This window comes from Ochotona princeps, chromosome 7 (genome assembly GCF_030435755.1).
Source record: "Ochotona princeps isolate mOchPri1 chromosome 7, mOchPri1.hap1, whole genome shotgun sequence".
In the NCBI taxonomy this organism is placed as follows: domain Eukaryota; kingdom Metazoa; phylum Chordata; class Mammalia; order Lagomorpha; family Ochotonidae; genus Ochotona; species Ochotona princeps.
Window position 1 is genome coordinate 30,411,130 of NC_080838.1, and position 19,339 is coordinate 30,430,468.

General features: G+C 37.8%; 1 protein-coding gene and 1 long non-coding RNA gene across 2 annotated transcripts in view; one reads left to right on the forward strand and one right to left on the reverse strand.

Moving 5' to 3' along the window:
• The window catches only part of LOC131480809 (uncharacterized), a 53,833-nt gene extending 44,330 nt beyond the window's left edge, over positions 1-9,503 (reverse strand). Inside the window, exons 1-5 of the long non-coding RNA XR_009245836.1 lie at positions 9,079-9,503; positions 8,951-8,983; positions 7,879-8,025; positions 4,505-4,723; positions 3,711-3,989 (exon numbers count right to left, since the gene is read on the reverse strand). This is a non-coding gene — a long non-coding RNA (uncharacterized LOC131480809). The remainder of the gene's footprint in view (positions 1-3,710; positions 3,990-4,504; positions 4,724-7,878; positions 8,026-8,950; positions 8,984-9,078) is intronic.
• IL21 (interleukin 21) lies at positions 8,064-15,523 on the forward strand. Its single transcript, XM_004594568.4, has 5 exons — positions 8,064-8,374; positions 8,478-8,513; positions 12,782-12,937; positions 15,265-15,342; positions 15,439-15,523. The coding sequence occupies exons 1-5, from the start codon at positions 8,228-8,230 to the stop codon at positions 15,472-15,474; spliced, it is 453 nt and encodes a 150-aa protein (XP_004594625.1). The 5' UTR covers positions 8,064-8,227; the 3' UTR covers positions 15,475-15,523.
• The last annotated feature ends 3,816 nt before the right edge of the window (positions 15,524-19,339 follow it).

Sequence of the window (19,339 nt, forward strand, 5' to 3'; positions counted from 1 at the left end):
ACCAGACTGTTTCTATTTTATGTCCTGAAATGGGAGTAAAATTTCAACACACTTGGAGGACACTTGAACCTTAACCAAAACACAGCACAGGAAAACAAGAAACAACAGAAAATATGGAATAACAAGGCTGTTAACAGAAATGAAATATACTCATGAAAAGATACCAGCTGTAACTATCGATCAAAGAAAGACACCATGACAAGATACTGTTTTTGTTCTGGTATACAGGCCAATGTTTGAAATATTCGTAATCTAAAGTGATGAGGATAGAATGTAAGGATTCTCTGAATTGTTGTGGGAATATACATTGAAGTGACACGTCAGAGAAAAATCCAACAGTTTCTATAAAAAATTTTAAAGAATCGTTCCTTCCACTAATAACATGTAATTCAGATTACACATCTTTAGATATAATCCTTAAATATATTTCAGACATTCTTGGAGATATATATATATATATACACACATATATACACACACACATGTAATATATGCCTACTAATGTTCCCCAATGTTTCTGACATAAAAATAATCAATATAAATGTCTATCAATAATAGAGTTATGAATGTATAGGTTATGGTATAGTTAAATAATGAATATTAATCCAGTTATTACAGTGAGTTATTCCTTTGAATGAATACTGGTCAGCTGGCTGACCCTGACACAGGCTAAGTGAAAAGGAATACTATAGAATAATGTAATGGTAAAATTAAATATTTGTAAAATTCCCACATTTTTCTATGTATATGTATCTCTACTTTTTGTGTCTCTGTTTAGATACATAATTATCTTTCCTTCAACATGCGTAATATCTCTTTTATATATTCCTTTATTCATATGAAAGGAAAATAGTCCAAATGACATGCAATAAACTCTCAAGAGTATTCATGGGAAATGAATTTAGGGAAGAAAAGGGAGTAATTTTTGTTTCATGTGTTTTTAACTTACCTATCAAATGTTTTTAGATTTTTTAATTTCATGATCATTGTATTTCTTTTGTAAGTAAAAGAACGAATAGCAATTGTTGTCCAAAAGAATCTTCATTCAAAGAAATAGAAATACTTACTTCAGAATGTGGGTCACTGCTATGATTTGAATAGAAGACAGCTTTCAAACTTGTGCTAAACTTTAATTTTTTAGAAAGATTTATGTATTTGAAGAGCACAGTAACAGGGAGCAAGAAAGAAACAAAGAAAGAGAAAGTGATTTTCCATCTGCCAAATGCCCACAACAGCTGAAACTAGGCCAAACTGAAGCCGGCAGTTAGGAGTTCCATCTGGGTCTCCCATGTGCATGGCAAGAATGTATGTGCTTCAGCCACCATCCACTGCCTGCTGGGTGTATTCTCAGGAAATTGAATTGAAAGAACAGAACAGCATGGACTTGAACCAGGTGTCTGACACGAGATGCCAGCATGCCAAACAGCAATTCAATCTTCTGCACTACCATATCCATTGTTGCCCCAAAATTACAAGTAGATGGCACTGAGGAGGCAGAAGCTTAGCACCATTCTGGTGTTTATGAGGTGGACCAAGTGGGAGGTCTCTAGGTCACTGGGTGCCCTGGGAAGGTAGTTCTTGTGAGAGGGTTAGTTACGGCAGCCTGAGCTCGCTGTTTCCTTGCTCCCAATGTGATTACTCCTCTACAGATGCTCTGCCACTGCCATTCTCTGGCCTCACCAGATGACCAAACCAGTGCGACTGCCTGATACAGGCCTATTAGCCTCTACAACTATGAGCCAAAATAAACTTCTTTCCTTTGGAAATAGATTCTTTCCAGTGCTTTGTTATATGAAAAAAAGCAAATACAGCCATAACTGGCTATAATCTCTTTAATATCACAGTGCTGCTGCTTGGGAAAACCCAGGCAGAAGGTTCTTACACTGGGGATTAGTGCAGGCTCAACAGATAACTTCAACAGAAGATGCCATGCCCAGTGCAGTAGCCTAGTGGCTAAAGTCCTCATCTTATATATAGCAGGATCCCATATGGGTACCAGTTCATATCCTGGTAGCCCCGCTTCCCATCCAGCTCCCTGCTTATGGCCTGGGAAAGCAATAGAGGACGGCTCAAGGCCATGGGACTCTGCACCAGCATGAGAGACCCAGAAGAGGCTCCTGGCTTCTGGCTTCGGATTGGTGCAGCTCTGGCATTGCGGCCACTTGGGGAGTCAGTAAATGAATGGAAGATCTTCCTCTCTGTCTCCCTCCTCTCTTTACATCTGACTTTCAATAAAAATTAAAAATAAATCTTTAAGAAAAAAAGAAGATACCATGGGGCTAATATTGTACTGTTTTATTTTTGTGACTATCATTAGAATGTGCTACAGGATCAAAAACAAGAGAGAAACTGTTACAGTCACCCATCACCCAAAAGAAGGCAACAGAGGCAGTTCTTGAGGCAGAGAGCGGAATTTCTCTGACCTAGATAGGCGGCCAGGACAGACTGATGGATGCTCTTTCAACTTGTAGTGTGGAAATTGGGTGGAATCAGGTTGAAGAGTGTGGGCCTTCCACTTTTTTCTAACCATCCTATATGCCTGGTGACCTTAGACTAAGTCACATCTGATCTCTAGCCTCACTGATGGATGTCACAGGATAGGACTGGGAATGTTAGACTCCAGACCTGGGGAGAGGGCAATGGTGTAACTGCTGGAAATTCTCGAGAGCCAGCACATCAGCAGCAGGAATGTGCCTCTAGACATGACCATGCTGTGAGCTCAAAGACCAGTTCCCAAAGATCCTGGGCATGCAGGATCAGAGAATGACCTGCTAAAAATGACTACCAGAATACAGGTTCCCAGTCTACCAGAAAAGCCATCAGCAGGATGAGCTGCAACACCCTGGACACCTGACCCCAGGACCACCAGTGATACCAAAGAGACTACACATGAGTTACAACACAGTGGCCACACTCGGGACCACAGTGACCAACACTGGCCCTTTGGTCCACATAAGTCCTTGTGGCCTTCTTGAAATTATCTTGACAGAGAGGATGGAAATATTATGGAAAGAAATATTGTCATGAGGATGTGCAGCAGCAGTGATTTGGAGTCAACAGAATTCTAGAAGAAATTGTTATGAAAACGTGGGTTGTACACACATAATGTTACACACATGTTATATAAAGGAAATCAAATCGATGATATAATAAATGTACTGAAGTCAGAGGAAAAAGAAAACAGTATAATAGGGGAGTATTCAAGGCAGGAGTACAGAGAAGAGGTTAGAAACTCTGTGAGGACTCTATTTCTTGATTTTTCTCCCACAATAAAAAGAAATTAAGATGTTTTCAACTTCTACTTGAACACTGTTGGAAAGCACACAGTTGCTGTGAACTATCATAGAGGATTTTTTCTTCCAGTTAAATGTAGATTTCAACAAGCTTTAAACCAGCCCAGAGGTAAGCCACCCATCCAAATACCTGTTGCTGGCAGAAGGGGTACATGTTGTAACTAAATATCCCTCAAAACAGAGGGCCCTCTTTCCAGAGTTTTCCATGAAGACTATCTATTTATCCCTATGGAGGCCAAAGCAGGTGCAAGTAGAAAGGGCATGTTGGACACACAATGGTCCCAAGGAAGAGCTAAGAATACAGGGCATAAAGGGTCTGGAACAAATGATATCCAGCACAATGTTAGACCTGTGTGGGTTTCCTTAGGCACAACCATTCACTTTCAGACCTCAATGCCTTCCATAGGCTGCTCTCACCTTCAGCTTTTATTCAGCTTCCTTTCAGCCTCCTGGCCATGTTTCTGTTGTGACCAGATGTTCCACAGGCACAGTCCTCAAAAGAAAATTATTTAGTCCTGGAGAGAACACATGTAGTAAGTCATCACCTCGCTCTAAGGTCCCAAGTCAGCCGTGGAGTTAAGTCCAAGCAGTGCCTTTGTCACACCAGCATGGCTTCTCCTATGCAGACATTTTCAAGTTACACATCCCTGAGCTTGTGCTGAAGAAGCATGATCATGTGGTCCTTCACCGAGGACCCTGGGCAATGGAAGATAAAATCAGCAGTTGCATGATATTTCCCTTGAGAATCTGATCAATTTCAGCTTTCTTTCACCCTCAAAACAGAAGCACAAAAGTTTGCACATAAATTGTCTGGAAGCTCCAGAACACCTGATGCATATTGATAGGATGCTGGGGAAAACCGGACTACAAGTGAAGCACCTTATGTTGTGGAAAGGGCCAAGGCAAGAGAAAACACCAGAAGTGTTAGAAAACCAGGCACAGATGGGCCTTGTAGCAAAAGGAAGAAGATATTACAAAATGATCTCTTCCTTTCCTCTGCATCCTCCTTTTTTCTTCTATCTTGAATTCTACATTTTAGTCTTGATTTTTGAGCTGAATATAACTAGTTGGTGATGAGGCTTACGTGCAACCCTGGCAGGTAAAATACTATCAGTTCTGCTATAATGTGACATGTTTCTAGAAATCTGTATACTGTACAATATCACACAATACAAAACCACAGGCTTAGAGAGAAAATGAGGTTAATGTACCTGAGGTTTTCTCATAGAAGTGAATGTTAGAAGGATTGCAGCTTGTGAACTATTGAAAAGTATCAAAGTAGTGATGTAAAACTATATTGCCAGACATGGCAACATTTGGTTCATCATCCACAATGTGAGCTTAGTCTGCCAGGAATTTTGTGCATTTATATGGCTCATTTCAGCAGAAAAGAATTTTCTGAATTCATCTAACATTTCTTGGAGATGAAACTGCAAATCAAAAAATGTAAAATTCTTGTTATACTCATTGTTCTCATTTTCTAAACAAGCATTTGAGTAGGGCTGACTGCATTGAGATCTTGAAACTGACGATAATTTAAAGATTAAATGCCATTAAGACCACAGTGAAACAAAGTTGTGAAAATAGCAGTAAGATTACTATTTCTCAGCATGGAAGAGCCTGCTTTGTTTGTATGACTCAAGGAAATCTGAGCACCCTGCACCTATGTGAGGGGCCAATTTGACATAGTGATAAATTCAGATAAAGGTAAACTGGGCTTCATAACTTTGAAACATCGTGTCAATGCTGAGTGAAAGCAGTGAAGGCTTCTCAAGGTTGAGAGAAGTTGCTACCACACACACACACACTTCCTGAAAAGTCCTTGTTACACCTTTTTATCTCTCAAGTTTCATCCTACATTGCAGCCATACTAAACTTTTCTTCATACTTCCTCCAACCCTCTTTTTGTATCACCAAGGCACAAAAAAATTCCAGCATTTGCTGCCTCTCTCCTCATCACCCCTTCCTCTATTTTCCACTCTTTTTTTTCAAGAGTAAAGATTCCAAATCCAGGTATGTTACTCTTGCTACTTTAACAAAGTACTGTAAATAAAGTGTCTTTAAAAACTGCAAGTAGTCATCTTACAGTTCTGAAGATCACAATTGCAACCTAAGCTTTTTGGGCTGGTTGGTGGGGTATGGGCAAGGCTGTGCTTTTCTGGTGACTGTAGCAGACAGAATCTGTTCCTTGCCTCCCCTCGCTTCTAGAAGCCACCTGTCATTTGTGCTTCTGACCTCACTTCACTCCAACCTCTGCTTTAGTCATCACATTTTTTTTGATTTTCACCCTCTTACCTTCCTCTTCCAAGGAAACTTGTGATTACAATGGGCCTCTTGGTTAATGCAGGATAACTTCACCTCATCACACCTGCAGAATCTCTTTGTTACATAACGAGATATATTCACAGGTTCCAAAGGATCAGGATGTGGACATTTTGAGGGAGGTCATTGAAGACAGTCTCTCACACCAGGGATATTTTTTTTTTAAGATTTATTTATTTTTATTACAAAGTCAGATATACAGAGAGGAGAGACAGAGAGGAAGATCTTTCGTCTGATGATTCACTCCCCAAGTGACCGCAACGGCTGGTGCTGCACCGATCCGAAGCCGGGAACCTGGAACCTCCTCCAGGTCTCCCACGCGGGTGCAGGGTCCCAAAGTTTTGGGCCGTCCTTGACTGCTTTCCCAGGCCACAGCAGGGAGCTGGATGGGAAGTGGAGCTGCTGGGATTGGAACCGGCGCCCATATGGGATCCCGGGGCGCGTTCAAGGCGAGGACTTTAACCGTTAGACCATGCCGCCGGGCCCCAGGGATATTCTTTAAAATGCTTAAATAATCGATATACTTCTCAGGCAAGAACTTCGGGTCTGTAAGGCCACATGGCTTGACCACGGCCCTGGAGATTGCTGATGTGCTGGGTGATGCATAATATATACAGATGAAGGATCTCAGGGAGCATCTCGGACATCTGGCATCATGGGGAGGCATGACAGAGCTGATCTCAGCGGTTCTCTAAGCAATACAAAAAACCTTCAGCTTTTATACCCCTGGTACAGCCACCCCGATGCATTTGGCAAAACACCAACCCTTTTGTGTTTTTGCTTCCATGGGTTAGTGCAGCTTCTTTAGGCGTCTTCAAGTTCTCTGAAGTCTCAGCCAGAGTCAGCATGCAAATCTCCTGGGATTTTATTGCATGGTATACCTAGCCCTTTTTTCTTGTAATATTTAATTTTAAGTTTCATCCAAACTTCATAATTGTGGTCTATAGTTGTCTTTCTTTACAATAACATGTATTGTTGGCTCATATACGTAATTAGTTGTTGGTGCTTGGGTTTGAACTCAAGTGCTTTCTTTAGAGGTTGAGCTCTTAACCACTGTGGTTAGTGTCTTCAAATAGACACACATCTATTTAGGTAGATAAGAGAATAGGTATAAAGTCCTTGCAGGCAACATTGAGGTGCCAAGGAGCAATGATTACTCCAAATGCATTCATAGATTTACAAACAGTTCTCCCCTATAGAATTTAGTGCTCTTGGGGACAACGTTTTGATCCCATTATAAGAGTTCTTATCTAAGGTATGAGGTCAAATCTATAAACTCTTAAGTTGATATTTTATAAGAAAAGGTTACAATTTTCACAGCAAATAAGTCTAAACCCTAATTTATCTTGGCTATATAAAGTTCTAGAGTAAAGGATAGCTGTAAGCATATAATGGAAGAGATGAAAAATAAATTAATAAATAAAACTTATGGTAAGAATTTTATTTATTAAGTCTAAATGTGGTATATTTCCTGGCTAAAATAGCATATCCAACTTTCTCAAATGGGCAAAGAATAATAGGGACAAGAGAAGCAGCAAAGAGAATGATGAGCCAGCTTCTGGAGTTTCTAGATCGGCATTAAGTTCTGCCTGGCCATAGGTGCAATTAGAAATGCGTTGCTCAGACCCAAAAGAATCATATGCAACAAAAATAAGTTATATTACCCTAGCGGAAAAAGAATCAAACATGTTGGTTTTTTAATTCTGTTATTTCAAAATATTTTTTGCTTTGGGGGAAGAATGAACTTTAACGTTTTTTTAATTCATTTAAATGACACATAATATAGAAGAAAAACCAGAAAATTTTCTTTGCTTTTTAATGAAGGTGGAAGAAGATCTTAATGGGGGGATGAATTTTCCATAAAAACTTTTTGAGTCCTGTACAATATTTACAAATCAGACTGTTAATGAAATGTCAAAAGCCAATAGCAATTTTATTTATAGATGCTTTGGTAAGTTGAGAGCAAAGTCTATTTAAACTCTTGAAACCTAGCAAGAACCTAAATCCTAGTTAGGAAAACACTCTCTATTCAAAATTTCCTGAAAGGTAGTCTTTCCTCCTACCTTTATGATGGAATACTGGATGACTTCAGTCAAAAGATACAGTCATTACTATCAGAAAAAAAATCTACAAGAATTTGTTGCCACTTTACTCATTATTGAAGTGCCCTTATGACTATCAGAAAGATCAGGTAAGATGCCAAGAGATGCAAAGAAAGACACATCAAAGTGTTTTTGTTTACTTCTTTGAAGTCTTGTAGTACCTACTGTTTACCACACATACTTCTTGATTCAAGTTGAAAATTGGAATTCACCCATTTCTCTCTTTTTCCTGTCTAAGGTGCAGATGGGGCATATTTCGTTGACTCCATCAATCCCTGCCCCCACACTTAGCACATGCACACGTATACCTAGCCAGTGGAAAAGAAAAAAGGGTTACTCACATTCATCCATTTTACAAAGATTTCCAGGCTGCAATGGGAGGGCTTTACTTCTCCTTGAAGGATGAATAAATAGGTAGCTTTTCTGACAACCTGGTCACACTCAAACTGAAGCAAAAGCAAGCTCAAGGTCTTGCTCCACTACTGGCCTATAACATTCAGTGCTGGCAACATGGAGAGGATAGTCATCTGTCTGATGGTCATCTTTTTGGGGACAGTGGCCCATAAATCAAGCTCCCAAGGGCAAGATCGTTACATGACTAGAATGCGTCAACTTATAGACATTGTTGATCAGCTGAAAAATGATGTGAATGATTTGGTAAGACCATACTTGTCACAATGAAACTTTATACTTTTCAGTTCATATAAAAATATCCTTTTGATTTATAAAAATAACTTACGACTAATTTTCTTTTGCTCAGGACCCTGATTTTCTACCAGCTCCACATGATGTACAGGTAAGATTACTTGAATTTATTTCTAAGAATACATTTGATGCAAATCTTTAAGCCCAGAAAGAAAGGCAGTTGCATGGTTATTTAGTAATATGCTCAACAGGAGTATAATTAATTTAGTATTATATTAATTTTAATGATTTCAGGAATTTAATAATTGGTAAAATTTTTATTTGTATTTTTGTCAGGTATTCATTTACCAATCAAAAAAGGAAAATAAAAAGAAAAGAAGCTCTATTACATTCTGCATCAAATATCTGTTCATCTTTAAGCATCTCTTAGAGTATACCTAAGTTAATGTTGAGACAGAATGACAAAACTAACAACACGTATTAGGAGCAATTTTGAATACTAAACAGCTAGTGAAATTTTAAGAATCTTGGAAGCATGAAAGCTCTCGTGCTTTCTTTTTAGTCTTTATAACAAATATAGATACATACCCAAAGAAGCAGAGTTCATCCTTTAATAGCAAACTAAAAAGAAAGGAAATAATTAGATTGCAGGGACAGCATGGAGGAATGCTACTGTAGTAGTCAAAACATCCCTTCATAATGCAATCCCCATGTACCTTGGCCTCAGTGAGTCTTGTCTTTGCTTTCAATAAGGTCTTTTGAGTCCATATCTTGAATCATTTAAATCCACCAGCATCCCAGGGAGAAGAGGCCTGCCAAATAGTTGAAGAGTACTGTGTGCTGATCTTTTGCTCAAGTAACTTCTTCGATCTGATCTTCTGATTCAGTCTCTCAGGGTATAAGAGCAATTGGGAGATGTTTCATTGTGACAGTCTTTTAACTGCATAAATTAGGATAACGATGAAAGTGCTAACCGTAATTAGGACTGCAGAAAGGGGGAGACTTATAAAGAAATATTGCTAAGAAAACAACTACCGTAAATGACTATGTGTAAAAGTTTAGAAAGTGAGTGAGTCACAACTATTGCTTTTCTCCAAAATTCACTCTTTAGCTCTCAACTTAATCACTCTCATTTACCAGGTCCTTTTCTAATAAGCAGCATGTAAAATGAAAGTAGCACATTCAGCTTATTGGAAAGGTTTTGCCAATAAGTGAGAATATTTCTTACACAAGATTCCTGATTATCAAAACATATATCTGATTGCACCATGTTTAACTACTCTGGTTAGGATCTTTTACAGAGTTTCCTAAAGGAAATTTAGAGCTTGCAAAAGAAGAAAAAAACAAAATATCCCATTTTTCTGACTGGAAATGATGTTATGGACACTTTGTACATTTTTTTTAAGTGAAAGATCTTACCTCACAATGAGAGTAGTTTGTCTCAGTAGTACTGTATCTGTCTGATGATCTGCCTACGATACAAGTATTGGTATAACTACGATCGTGAAGTTATACTGGCAGGCAAGCTTAGGAAGAAAGACAAGAGTTCAAGGACACATTGACATTATAATGAGCTTTTCAGGGCTAGCATCAAAGTTGTGTCTCAGAGATTTTTTTTTAAAGGATTGAAAAATTTAATGAAAATAAAATTACTTAAAATTACTAAGGTTTTTGCTTGGCCTTGACAGCCATCAAGTGTATCTCAACTGGCGCTGATTTTGCCCTATAGGGGAGCTTTGGACATTGTCTGGATAAATTTTTGGTGGTTATAATGGGGGGTGGGATGAGGATGTTACTGACACATGGTAGTCAGAGGTCAGGGATGCTGTTTAACTTTGCAAAGGCACAGGACAATCATGACAGAGAGAACCGTCCATCCCCAAACGTCAAAAGTGTCATTGTTGAGTAGCACTGATACAAAGCTATTTAGTGTGAGACAAAGGGCATTTTGCCAGTGAGCCAGATTTCTTAGTGTGAATGGTTAGGGCTCTCCTTGCAAGAGGGTAAAAAAAAAATAGGATAAAAATAGGCTTTAATTAAGCAACCATTTAAAATATTCACATACAAAATAAGAAAGCCAGCTGCGTGCCTTTGAAAAGCAACACTTGACTAGTTTTCTAGCTAAAGAGAGGAGGTGTTTTTTATGCATGCTTTTGACTTCCTTACTGCTCCTTCTAGTCTGCACCACTAATATAGGACAAGAAATTGCTCATGTTCTCATATGTTCAATGATGAGGGCAACAAATCCTTGCCCTGGGGATCTGCTATGATTTAAACAGAGCAAAGGGAAGCAGTGGTTATGCTCCCAGACTGTACTAAACATGAACCTGGGCCATCCTAAGGCTGCCTCTTCAAGGTTAGCCTGTCCACTCCTCTTCTCAACACAACCTTGGCAGTTAGCAGGAACAGTATCTTCACATCTTTTCCTCTCACAGGCTGCCTTTGATGTACATCTAACACTAGATGTGTTCCAGATCACACACTGCCAGGGACAGCTCTACTGCTTGCAGAACAAACAAAAACGAAACAAAACAAAATAAAACAAAGCAAAACATGGTTGCCTTATAACACAGGGGCACTAGGAAGACTGGGAAAGTGTATGCAGTCATTTGATAAGGGCATACACATCCAGATGCCATCCAAAGCCTTCCAGAAAGGCACATTGGTTTTGACCATTCCTGGCAATATTGTTTCCAGGGCATTGGCTCTGTAGGGCCTTTTTACTTCTTTGGAACCTAATTTTCTTTCAACATACACATGAAAATGTTAACTCAGCAAAATGAGCCTCTGTGAGAAATGCTGGTTTCTCAGATCATCACGGCTGAAGCAGTTAGTGTTTTCAGTTTCAGCTGGAAAATTTACCTCTTTAAATATGAATATTATTTTTTTCCAGTAAGTTAAGCCGGTTGTGGTCAAAAAGAAGAGAAAAGAAAAAAATTTCAACAAATACGAACATGTGGTTTTCAAGGAAAAAAAAGTGCTATAATTAACATTTATAAATAGTTTCTATTAAATAAGCGTTTTGGCAATCATATGGAAAGGACACCACCTTGCCCTGTGAGACGCAGGCTGCCCTGATATAAGGAAACCAGATAAGCTGGTTCTCGGCTTGCGGCTGTGTATGCAAAGCAAGTCCTATGGGTTTGTGTCTTATATATGCATGTTATTAATCAACATTTGTGTTGGGTAAGCATATGGGTTGGAAAATGCAAAGCACGCTAGATGCTATTTTCAGAAGGTTGTCCATGGGAAGGAAGATTCAGGTAAGCTTGTTGTGTATAGAACAATCCTTGCAGGAATTGGGAGGCACTGAGATTTCTAGTTGGTTATAAGGTAGCAGCCTTCACACAGATTAATGAAAGGAAAATACTCAGAACTTTAGGGAATACACAGTATCACTTATACACACTGGTTCGAGGGGAAAAGTAACTTGGACTCAACAATGGGCTTATAAGCAACTAGATCAGCATTAAAAGGTCTTCAATGAGTCAGTATAAATTTTGCTCTTCCAATGAATTTTAGTACTTTTTCATTCTGACAGTTAAGACACTGGCTTATTCAGCACTCAGTGGTTATTTGACCAAACTAAAAGACAAGTTTTGATCCTTGTTCTGCCCTCTTGCTTATTTCTTGAAACTTTCTTTGCTTTTCCATCTAAGAAATGGTGTTCCTTCCCATTGGTTGGATGAGTCTCATGTTTCGTTCCTCGACAGCTTGGTTGTGGCTGAATACAACCCTAACTGACCTGAGACTGTGAATGGGATTGTGGGAAAGTCATGTGTGGTCTATGACCAGTGTATTGAATATTAGAACATACCAACAGTTAGGTACTCACTTCCTTTACCCGAAGGGTCAGGTTGGAGAGTGCTGTAACTCATTTCCTCTGTTCACTCAGCATCTACTGAGCATTCTCTCCCTTAACAAGGCACCATGCGATATGCTACAGAGAATAACGTGTTGTTCAAATCATGTCTTTGATAGTTACTCTTCTGTATATAAAGACACAAAGCAACAATTGACAATGATTCTTAATTAGCCTACAGTATAATTTATCCAAAGAATACACCAATCACAATGATTTTTAGAGCCTCATAATTCTGCAAATGGGTTCTTAAAGCAAACTATCTCTTCCTTGTAAGACACAGAGGTTCTGTCATCATCTAGACCTGAAAATGACTTAGGAATAAAGGACTGTGAAAAAATAGAGTAGCCTTCCGTGTGGCAGAGAAACGTCCCTCCCTGTCAAGGACACTTCTGTCTGCAGCCAAATGATGAAACAGGAGGTGGAAGCAAACTTCACTTGTCTGCTGAAGCGAATGTGATCTTGCACTGCAATGCCACAGAAATAGGACAGTAAGGTGATTTCTTAAACTTTTCGCAATGAAGGTTGCTAACATTTACAAATGATTTCTTTTTCAGAAAGGCTGTGAGCTGTCAGCTCTTTCATGTTTTCAGAAGGCCCAACTCAAGCCAGCAAAGGCAGAAGACAATGGAAAAAGAATCAACTTACTAATTAAACAGCTGAGAAGGAAACCGCCGAGCACAAAGTTGAAAAAAGCACAGAAACACAGACCAGTAAGACTGTCATGCATTATTTCATTTGTACTTAATAACCTTATTTATGATTACTTTATTAAGGTATATTACCTTATTAACTGTTATATTACATGCACATTAGATACACACACACATAGCTTGAGCTTCCAATGACTTCCTTGGTTATGTCTTATTATAAACAGTGTCTTTTCAGAATTGTACTTCTTTTAAGTCACAGACTCAAAAGTGCCCAGCAACACAATTACAACTCAGAAATAGATCTTGGAAGTTAGACTATGTAATATTGCTTCCCAAGGTAAAGAAGTCACCAGAGAATAAATCCAATTGTGATTTGGTGTTAGAAAATTTCTCCTTTCTTTAAATGGTCATATATAACTTATATTCTTATGGACAAGAGCTAGATTCTAGTTTTCTGACAAGAATCTATGAGAGACCAAGATAAATCCTAGACTTTCTTATCAACTCTTGCTGCACATACTGTAGCAAAGTCGGTGCAGACTTTACTCAGGTAGGCTGCTCTTCATGGATGGGGACTTTTTTTCTTCCTTTCTTCCTTCCTTCTTTCTTTCCTTCCTTCCTTCCTCCATTCCCTTCCTTTCCTTTCCCTTCCCTTTCCTTCCATCCCCTCCCTTCCCCATCTCCTCTCCTTTCCTTTTCTTTCCTTCCTTCCTTCCTTCCTGTTCTCTTTCTTTCTTTCTTTCAAGATTTATTTTATTTTTATTGGAAACACAGATTTACAGACAGAAGGAGAGTCAGAGAAAAAGATCTTTAATCTGTTGGTTCACTCCCCAAAGGAGGCCTCAATGGCCAGAGCTGAGCTGATCTGAAGCCAGGAGCCAGGAACTTGTTGTGGGTGTTCCAGCAGGGTGCAAGGTCCCAAGGCTTTGGGCCATCCTCTGCTGCCTTCCCAGATCACAAGCAGAAAGTCACATGGGAAGTAGAGCATCTGCATCTGGGACACTAACTGATGCCCATATTGGGTCTTGGCACTGGAGGGGGAGGATGAGCTAATTGAGACACTGCACTAGCCCCAGGGAATTTCAATAATCCGTGTTTTTTGGGGATTCTGGTACCTTCCTACCTAACTGTCCTTAGGCAAACTCACAAGCAATGATATTACTCATGATCATGAGTAATTTAAGCATCAATCAAAAGCAGTGGACAAGCATAAATACTTTTTAAAAAAATTCTCCTTTCTCTAAGGAGCTAAGGAATTCTACGTGTGATTCAAATGAAAGCTTACTTATATTATTAAGATAATTCTTGTTTCTTTGGTTACTTGGCCAGGTTAGCATGTGAAAAATACCCTTCTGAAACTCTCTTTAGAAAAGCAGGAACTGAGTGTTAAAGTCAAAGGCTGAAGCAGTAGTCAGTGTTGGCAGGGAACCATGGAACTGTCCGGTTCCACCTTTTCAAGGCATAGACAAGGCAAACCAGGCCTACCACATAGGTCAGGCAACCTGTCCCACATTCCGCAAACAATGTCAGAATGAGAACTGGAACTATTTTGCCAAACACTTTCACTACAACATCAAACCAGCAATTAGATGCTAAATACCAAGACAGGGTGTAGTGTTTGTTATTTCAACAATAGGGATAAAGAATATAAAGCAATATTTTAAATAAAATTTTAGATAAAAAGAATACAAGAAAAGAGGCAAGAGAGAGCATATGTAGTCCTATTAACACTCTCCCTGGTTAAAAATTTTAACAACACTTAATAATAGTAAGGGTGTTCTAAGTGAAAAAGATAAAAACTTCTTTTATTTTTTCAATTTCTGCCTCAAATGCCTTAAACTTCTCTATTCCTTTAATTTAGTAGTTCTAAAATTTATTCTAATCAAGTGAAGATGTATATTTAAAAATTGCTTATAGGGCTGTTCTTTGCAGTATTACATATAGAAATAAAATGCTAGAAGCATATTACATATGTAAAAATTTGTAATAGTTTTATTCTATATTAAAATAAAAAATAATCATTGTATTTCAAACTTTTGAAAAACCATTTAATACTTAGGAGGTGCTTTAAATCTGTTAGATGTACTTTAAAAAAGCAGATTATCAATCAAGGTAAGTAACATAAGTTTAAAACAATAAAACAATAAAAACAATAAAAAATACCAACAAAAGGATATACATCAAAATACGGCAGTGGTTATCTCTGGATATGAGATTACAAGTGATTTTTCCTCTTGTTACCTTCTGAACAATTATATGTATTTCCCAAATGTTCTCTAGTGAACATGAACTGTGTCTTTAACTGGGGAAATATATATAATCATTTTATTCAATGGGGAAAAATGGTTTTAAATAGATATGTTGCTTGCTTTTTCATTTATTTCTAGACATGCCCCTCATGTGCTTCATATGAGAAAAAAAAACCCGAAGAATTCTTAGAAAGACTGAAATCACTTCTCCAAAAGGTACTCACCTTAAATAATGGTTTATTTACTATTTCATTTTGTTGTTTCAAAATTGCTTCTTCTGTATGGGATATTAACAACGTGTTATTTCCACAGATGATTCATCAACATCTCCTTGAACATCAGGAGTAAGAGGATTCCTGTGGATCTAACCTGAAGCTGGACACTATACTACATACTCTAACACCATCATGAGACTCGCTTCTTGATTTTCCAAGTGGAAGAGTCCAATATATTGGTGATGGGGAAAAACTCACAGGAGTGTAGAAAGTCAGGATTATTTTCCTCGATTTACTATGCAATAGTTTATTCCATCCACATTCTCTGTGATTGGCCAACTTAAAGAAACTTTGCACTAAGTTTAGTCTAATTTCTGTGGTATAGATTTCTATTATTTCTGACATTAACCCTTTATTTTGCTCCCAAACTTATGACATTACTTGGTTGGAAAAAGTCAAAATTTTTAACTAAAAATCTTACAGTATTTTTGCAGAAAATCTTGATCTTAATCACTGCATGAAAGAGGTTTATTAAGGTTATACTTAAAAGGTGTATGCTTCATTCAAGTTGAAAATACAGAAGCACACATATAAAATGAAAAGTCAAAATATTTATTTTCTTAAGGAAATGGAAATTGAGTGTCTAGACCTTACAGTTGAAGAGTTTACTTTTTATCTCAGAATGTCTATTATCTAAGTATGTAATTTACTACATATTGGGGAATGGTTCTACCACATATTTATAAAAAATGCTTAACTTCTTTAGTGAACTTTTCAAAATATGTAAGTGCTATAGATATGAATGTATTTATAGCTAGGCTCTCTTAATCTTTTTGCAAGTGGTAATAGAGTATGAATAAGTTGATTTAGGATTATCTTCTCATAATTCTTTGTCCCTGAATAAGCTAACATTTTAAGCTTGTAGAAATGGCCATTAAAAGCTATAGAGGGACATATGTCGGATCATCTTCTGGAACCTGAGTTCGAAAAGTTTCATAACTCTCTTTTTGAATTGCTATATGATAAATGAGCCAATAACTCAAAATGACTGTCTTCTTTCTTCCTTCTTTTTATTCCATTATTTTAAAAATGAAATTCAAGTATGAAGAAATTTCAAAACATAGCATTTTAGACACTTTGTATGTTTTTGATAAGAGATATCCACTCATTTATAAAAATCAAAATTGGATTACAAATCAAGGGACCAGCACTCCTGTCCCAATTAAAAACAGACTTTTATAAATACATCCCCATTTTCCAACCATGGTTAGTAAAAACAAGCAACCAGCTGTAACTGCTGCTTCATATCAACTCCAGCAGAGTTTGTTTAAATGTGAAGTTTAAACACTCTAGAAAAATAAAATTTTCGTTAGAATGGTATAAGCTATTTGAGAATTGGTTATTGTTAATATGACTCTGAGGGCGCTATAAGATGTGGGTTGGGAAATGTTTTATACTCTGTGAAGAAAATTTACCTACTTCAAGTGTTTTTATAACAAATACAGACTGAACATATGGTCAAATCTCAATGATTAAAAAATTTACAATATGTGCTTATAAAGGAATCATGTAAGCATGTATCTAATGGTGATGATATACTTAATTGTCAAATGGTGCAAGCACAGGCTGCTGGGCTATAAGTAGCAAGCAAGCACAAATGATGACTTGGGAAAGAAACAGAATGTATTCCTTGTATGGCTTTATAGTTGTTCACTTCCTTAACATTGTGATATTTTATTTAAAATAATGTATTTATTTTGGTGTGCTTATTGTTTAAAAAAACTTTGTTATAGTCCTCTTTCCCAGGGTCTCTATCTTAAAAGTAAAAACAACTTAATGAGGAATTGGAGTCTTCATTAAATAAAATTTTAAAAGTTAGGAGAAGCTCACTAGGACTGCAGGAAATGTAATGCACTGGAATGAACAAGATGAAGATTGAAGATGTGAACAGCTCCATCTTTGCTGCTCAGTGTTCAGGACTTAGCCAGTTCTTCAAAGTGGCAGAAGGATAACCCATTATTACTCATCTACAGATGGTGATGTTGGGGACCTGAAAGATTTCCATTTGATAATCTGTAGGGTGCTGGACTTAAATTCTATATCTACTCTGTTTTTCTTTCTTTTTTCTTAGTTTTTAGAGCTCTATATGTCTGTAAGTCTATAAAGTTTATGATACTCTTCTAAAAACATCTGACCATTAACTCTGAGTAAAACTTTCTACTGAGTCAGATGTTATGTTGTTCAACATTATTCCAATAGCATTTGTAGCAATGCTAATTGCAGGAACAAGGGAAATGTTCCAAGGGAAGAAGGCAAGAAAGAAGGCTGGAGGGCAGGCAGGAAGAAAAACATTGCTGTAGGATGTGGGAGTTATGAGAATTCAGAAAAAATTAATCATCTTTATTGTTTTAGTTAAAAGTGTCTTCTTGGGACACTTGTATAAAATTGTAGCATTATTATTCTATATTATTGCTCTGTTGCATTTATATTTGCATCTGAGAATTTAGTTTTTATATGAACTATGTACCTTATAACTTAATGATTATTTATTATATATTTGGTTTTAAATGTTTATTTTTATGACTTCTTATTTAAGACCTAATCACATTAAATACTATCCAGTCAGTACAACTGTCTTTTGTGGTTCCCTGTAAATCCTTAATTCAGTAGTCCTAGAAAATACAGGATGGTCCTTAGGTCTGGGAGCACACAGTTTTGTGGGTATGGTAATATTGACCTTTTCTCCTTACCTGCTTCCACTGAAATGGAACTGTCCACTTCCTGTCCCTGCTCCAGGTTAACACTTTTGCAGCAGCTCTCCTAAATGTACAGCAGATCGACGAGCAGTTGAGAATATTCTTCCCAATGCTCACTTCTACCATGACATGCCATGTGCAAAACTCCCTTCTAGGTTCAAGTTTACCCTTTCTAGCTTTTCTGTCCTCTTATTTTTACTAATGATTTGTAACACTTGGTCACTCTTTCATGTTCACTGAAGTCTTAAACTTGTTCCTTCCTTTGGGTCCAACTTCTGTCACCATCCTAGATGACTTCAGTGTCCACAGGAAGAATTTCATGAACCCGCACATTCTTTTTTTTACACCATGTTGTCATCCTCACACATGGCCAGACCCCAGACTTTAATCATCAGTTACCTCACTTTCTTGTGAAATCTTCACACATATAAAACTGCCTGCTTCTTTTAGCTGTCAAACTACCCTACTGCTAATGTACCTGTCCTGACACCCTGAAGCCATGTCGTCATCTCTCCACATGATGATTAGTTTTATTTCCCTTCTAAGTGAACCTGCACCACTGATCAGTCTCTTGAGCTACATATTCAAAAACAAATACCACATCTGCCCTTGCTCATTTGTCTAGAATGTGTCTACCAATTCCCTCTCTAGATATCCTCTCCTTGGCACCTCTTCAGACATGGGCTTTAGTCCCTCATATTTGGGCACCCTTTCAAGCCCCCAAAGGGTTTACTGAAGTCATTTCCTTACTTCTCATGGATTTAAATATCTGCCACAACTTTGGACAAGAGACTTTTTCCACTTAGTGAAGTACCTAGTCAGCCAACACATGGCTTCACCTCACGTTGAACAAAGGGTTTGTATATTTATGAACCAAGTGCATTAAAAGATTAGTCTAGACATGTATCTATATTCTCTCATCCCTTGTTCATTCATCAGGCTTTAACAATTTGATTCCTACCTATCCTTTGCCCTATTACTGCATCAAAAATTGCTCTGTCAACAATTACCTCCTAATTACTCAATTCACAGATGTCAATGTCCTCATCTTACTTGATCTTGCCATGGGTTTTGCTAACTTTGGCTGCTCTCTCCTTTTTCCCTCTTTAACACTGGGGGCTCTTTTTTGTTTGCTGATTGTCTCATCTCTCTTACCCACACATCCTCAGGGTGAGTTACTGACTTGCTTCACTGTCCTCTCCTTAGAAGCTGATGTTCCGGAGGATTCTGTTCTTCACCACT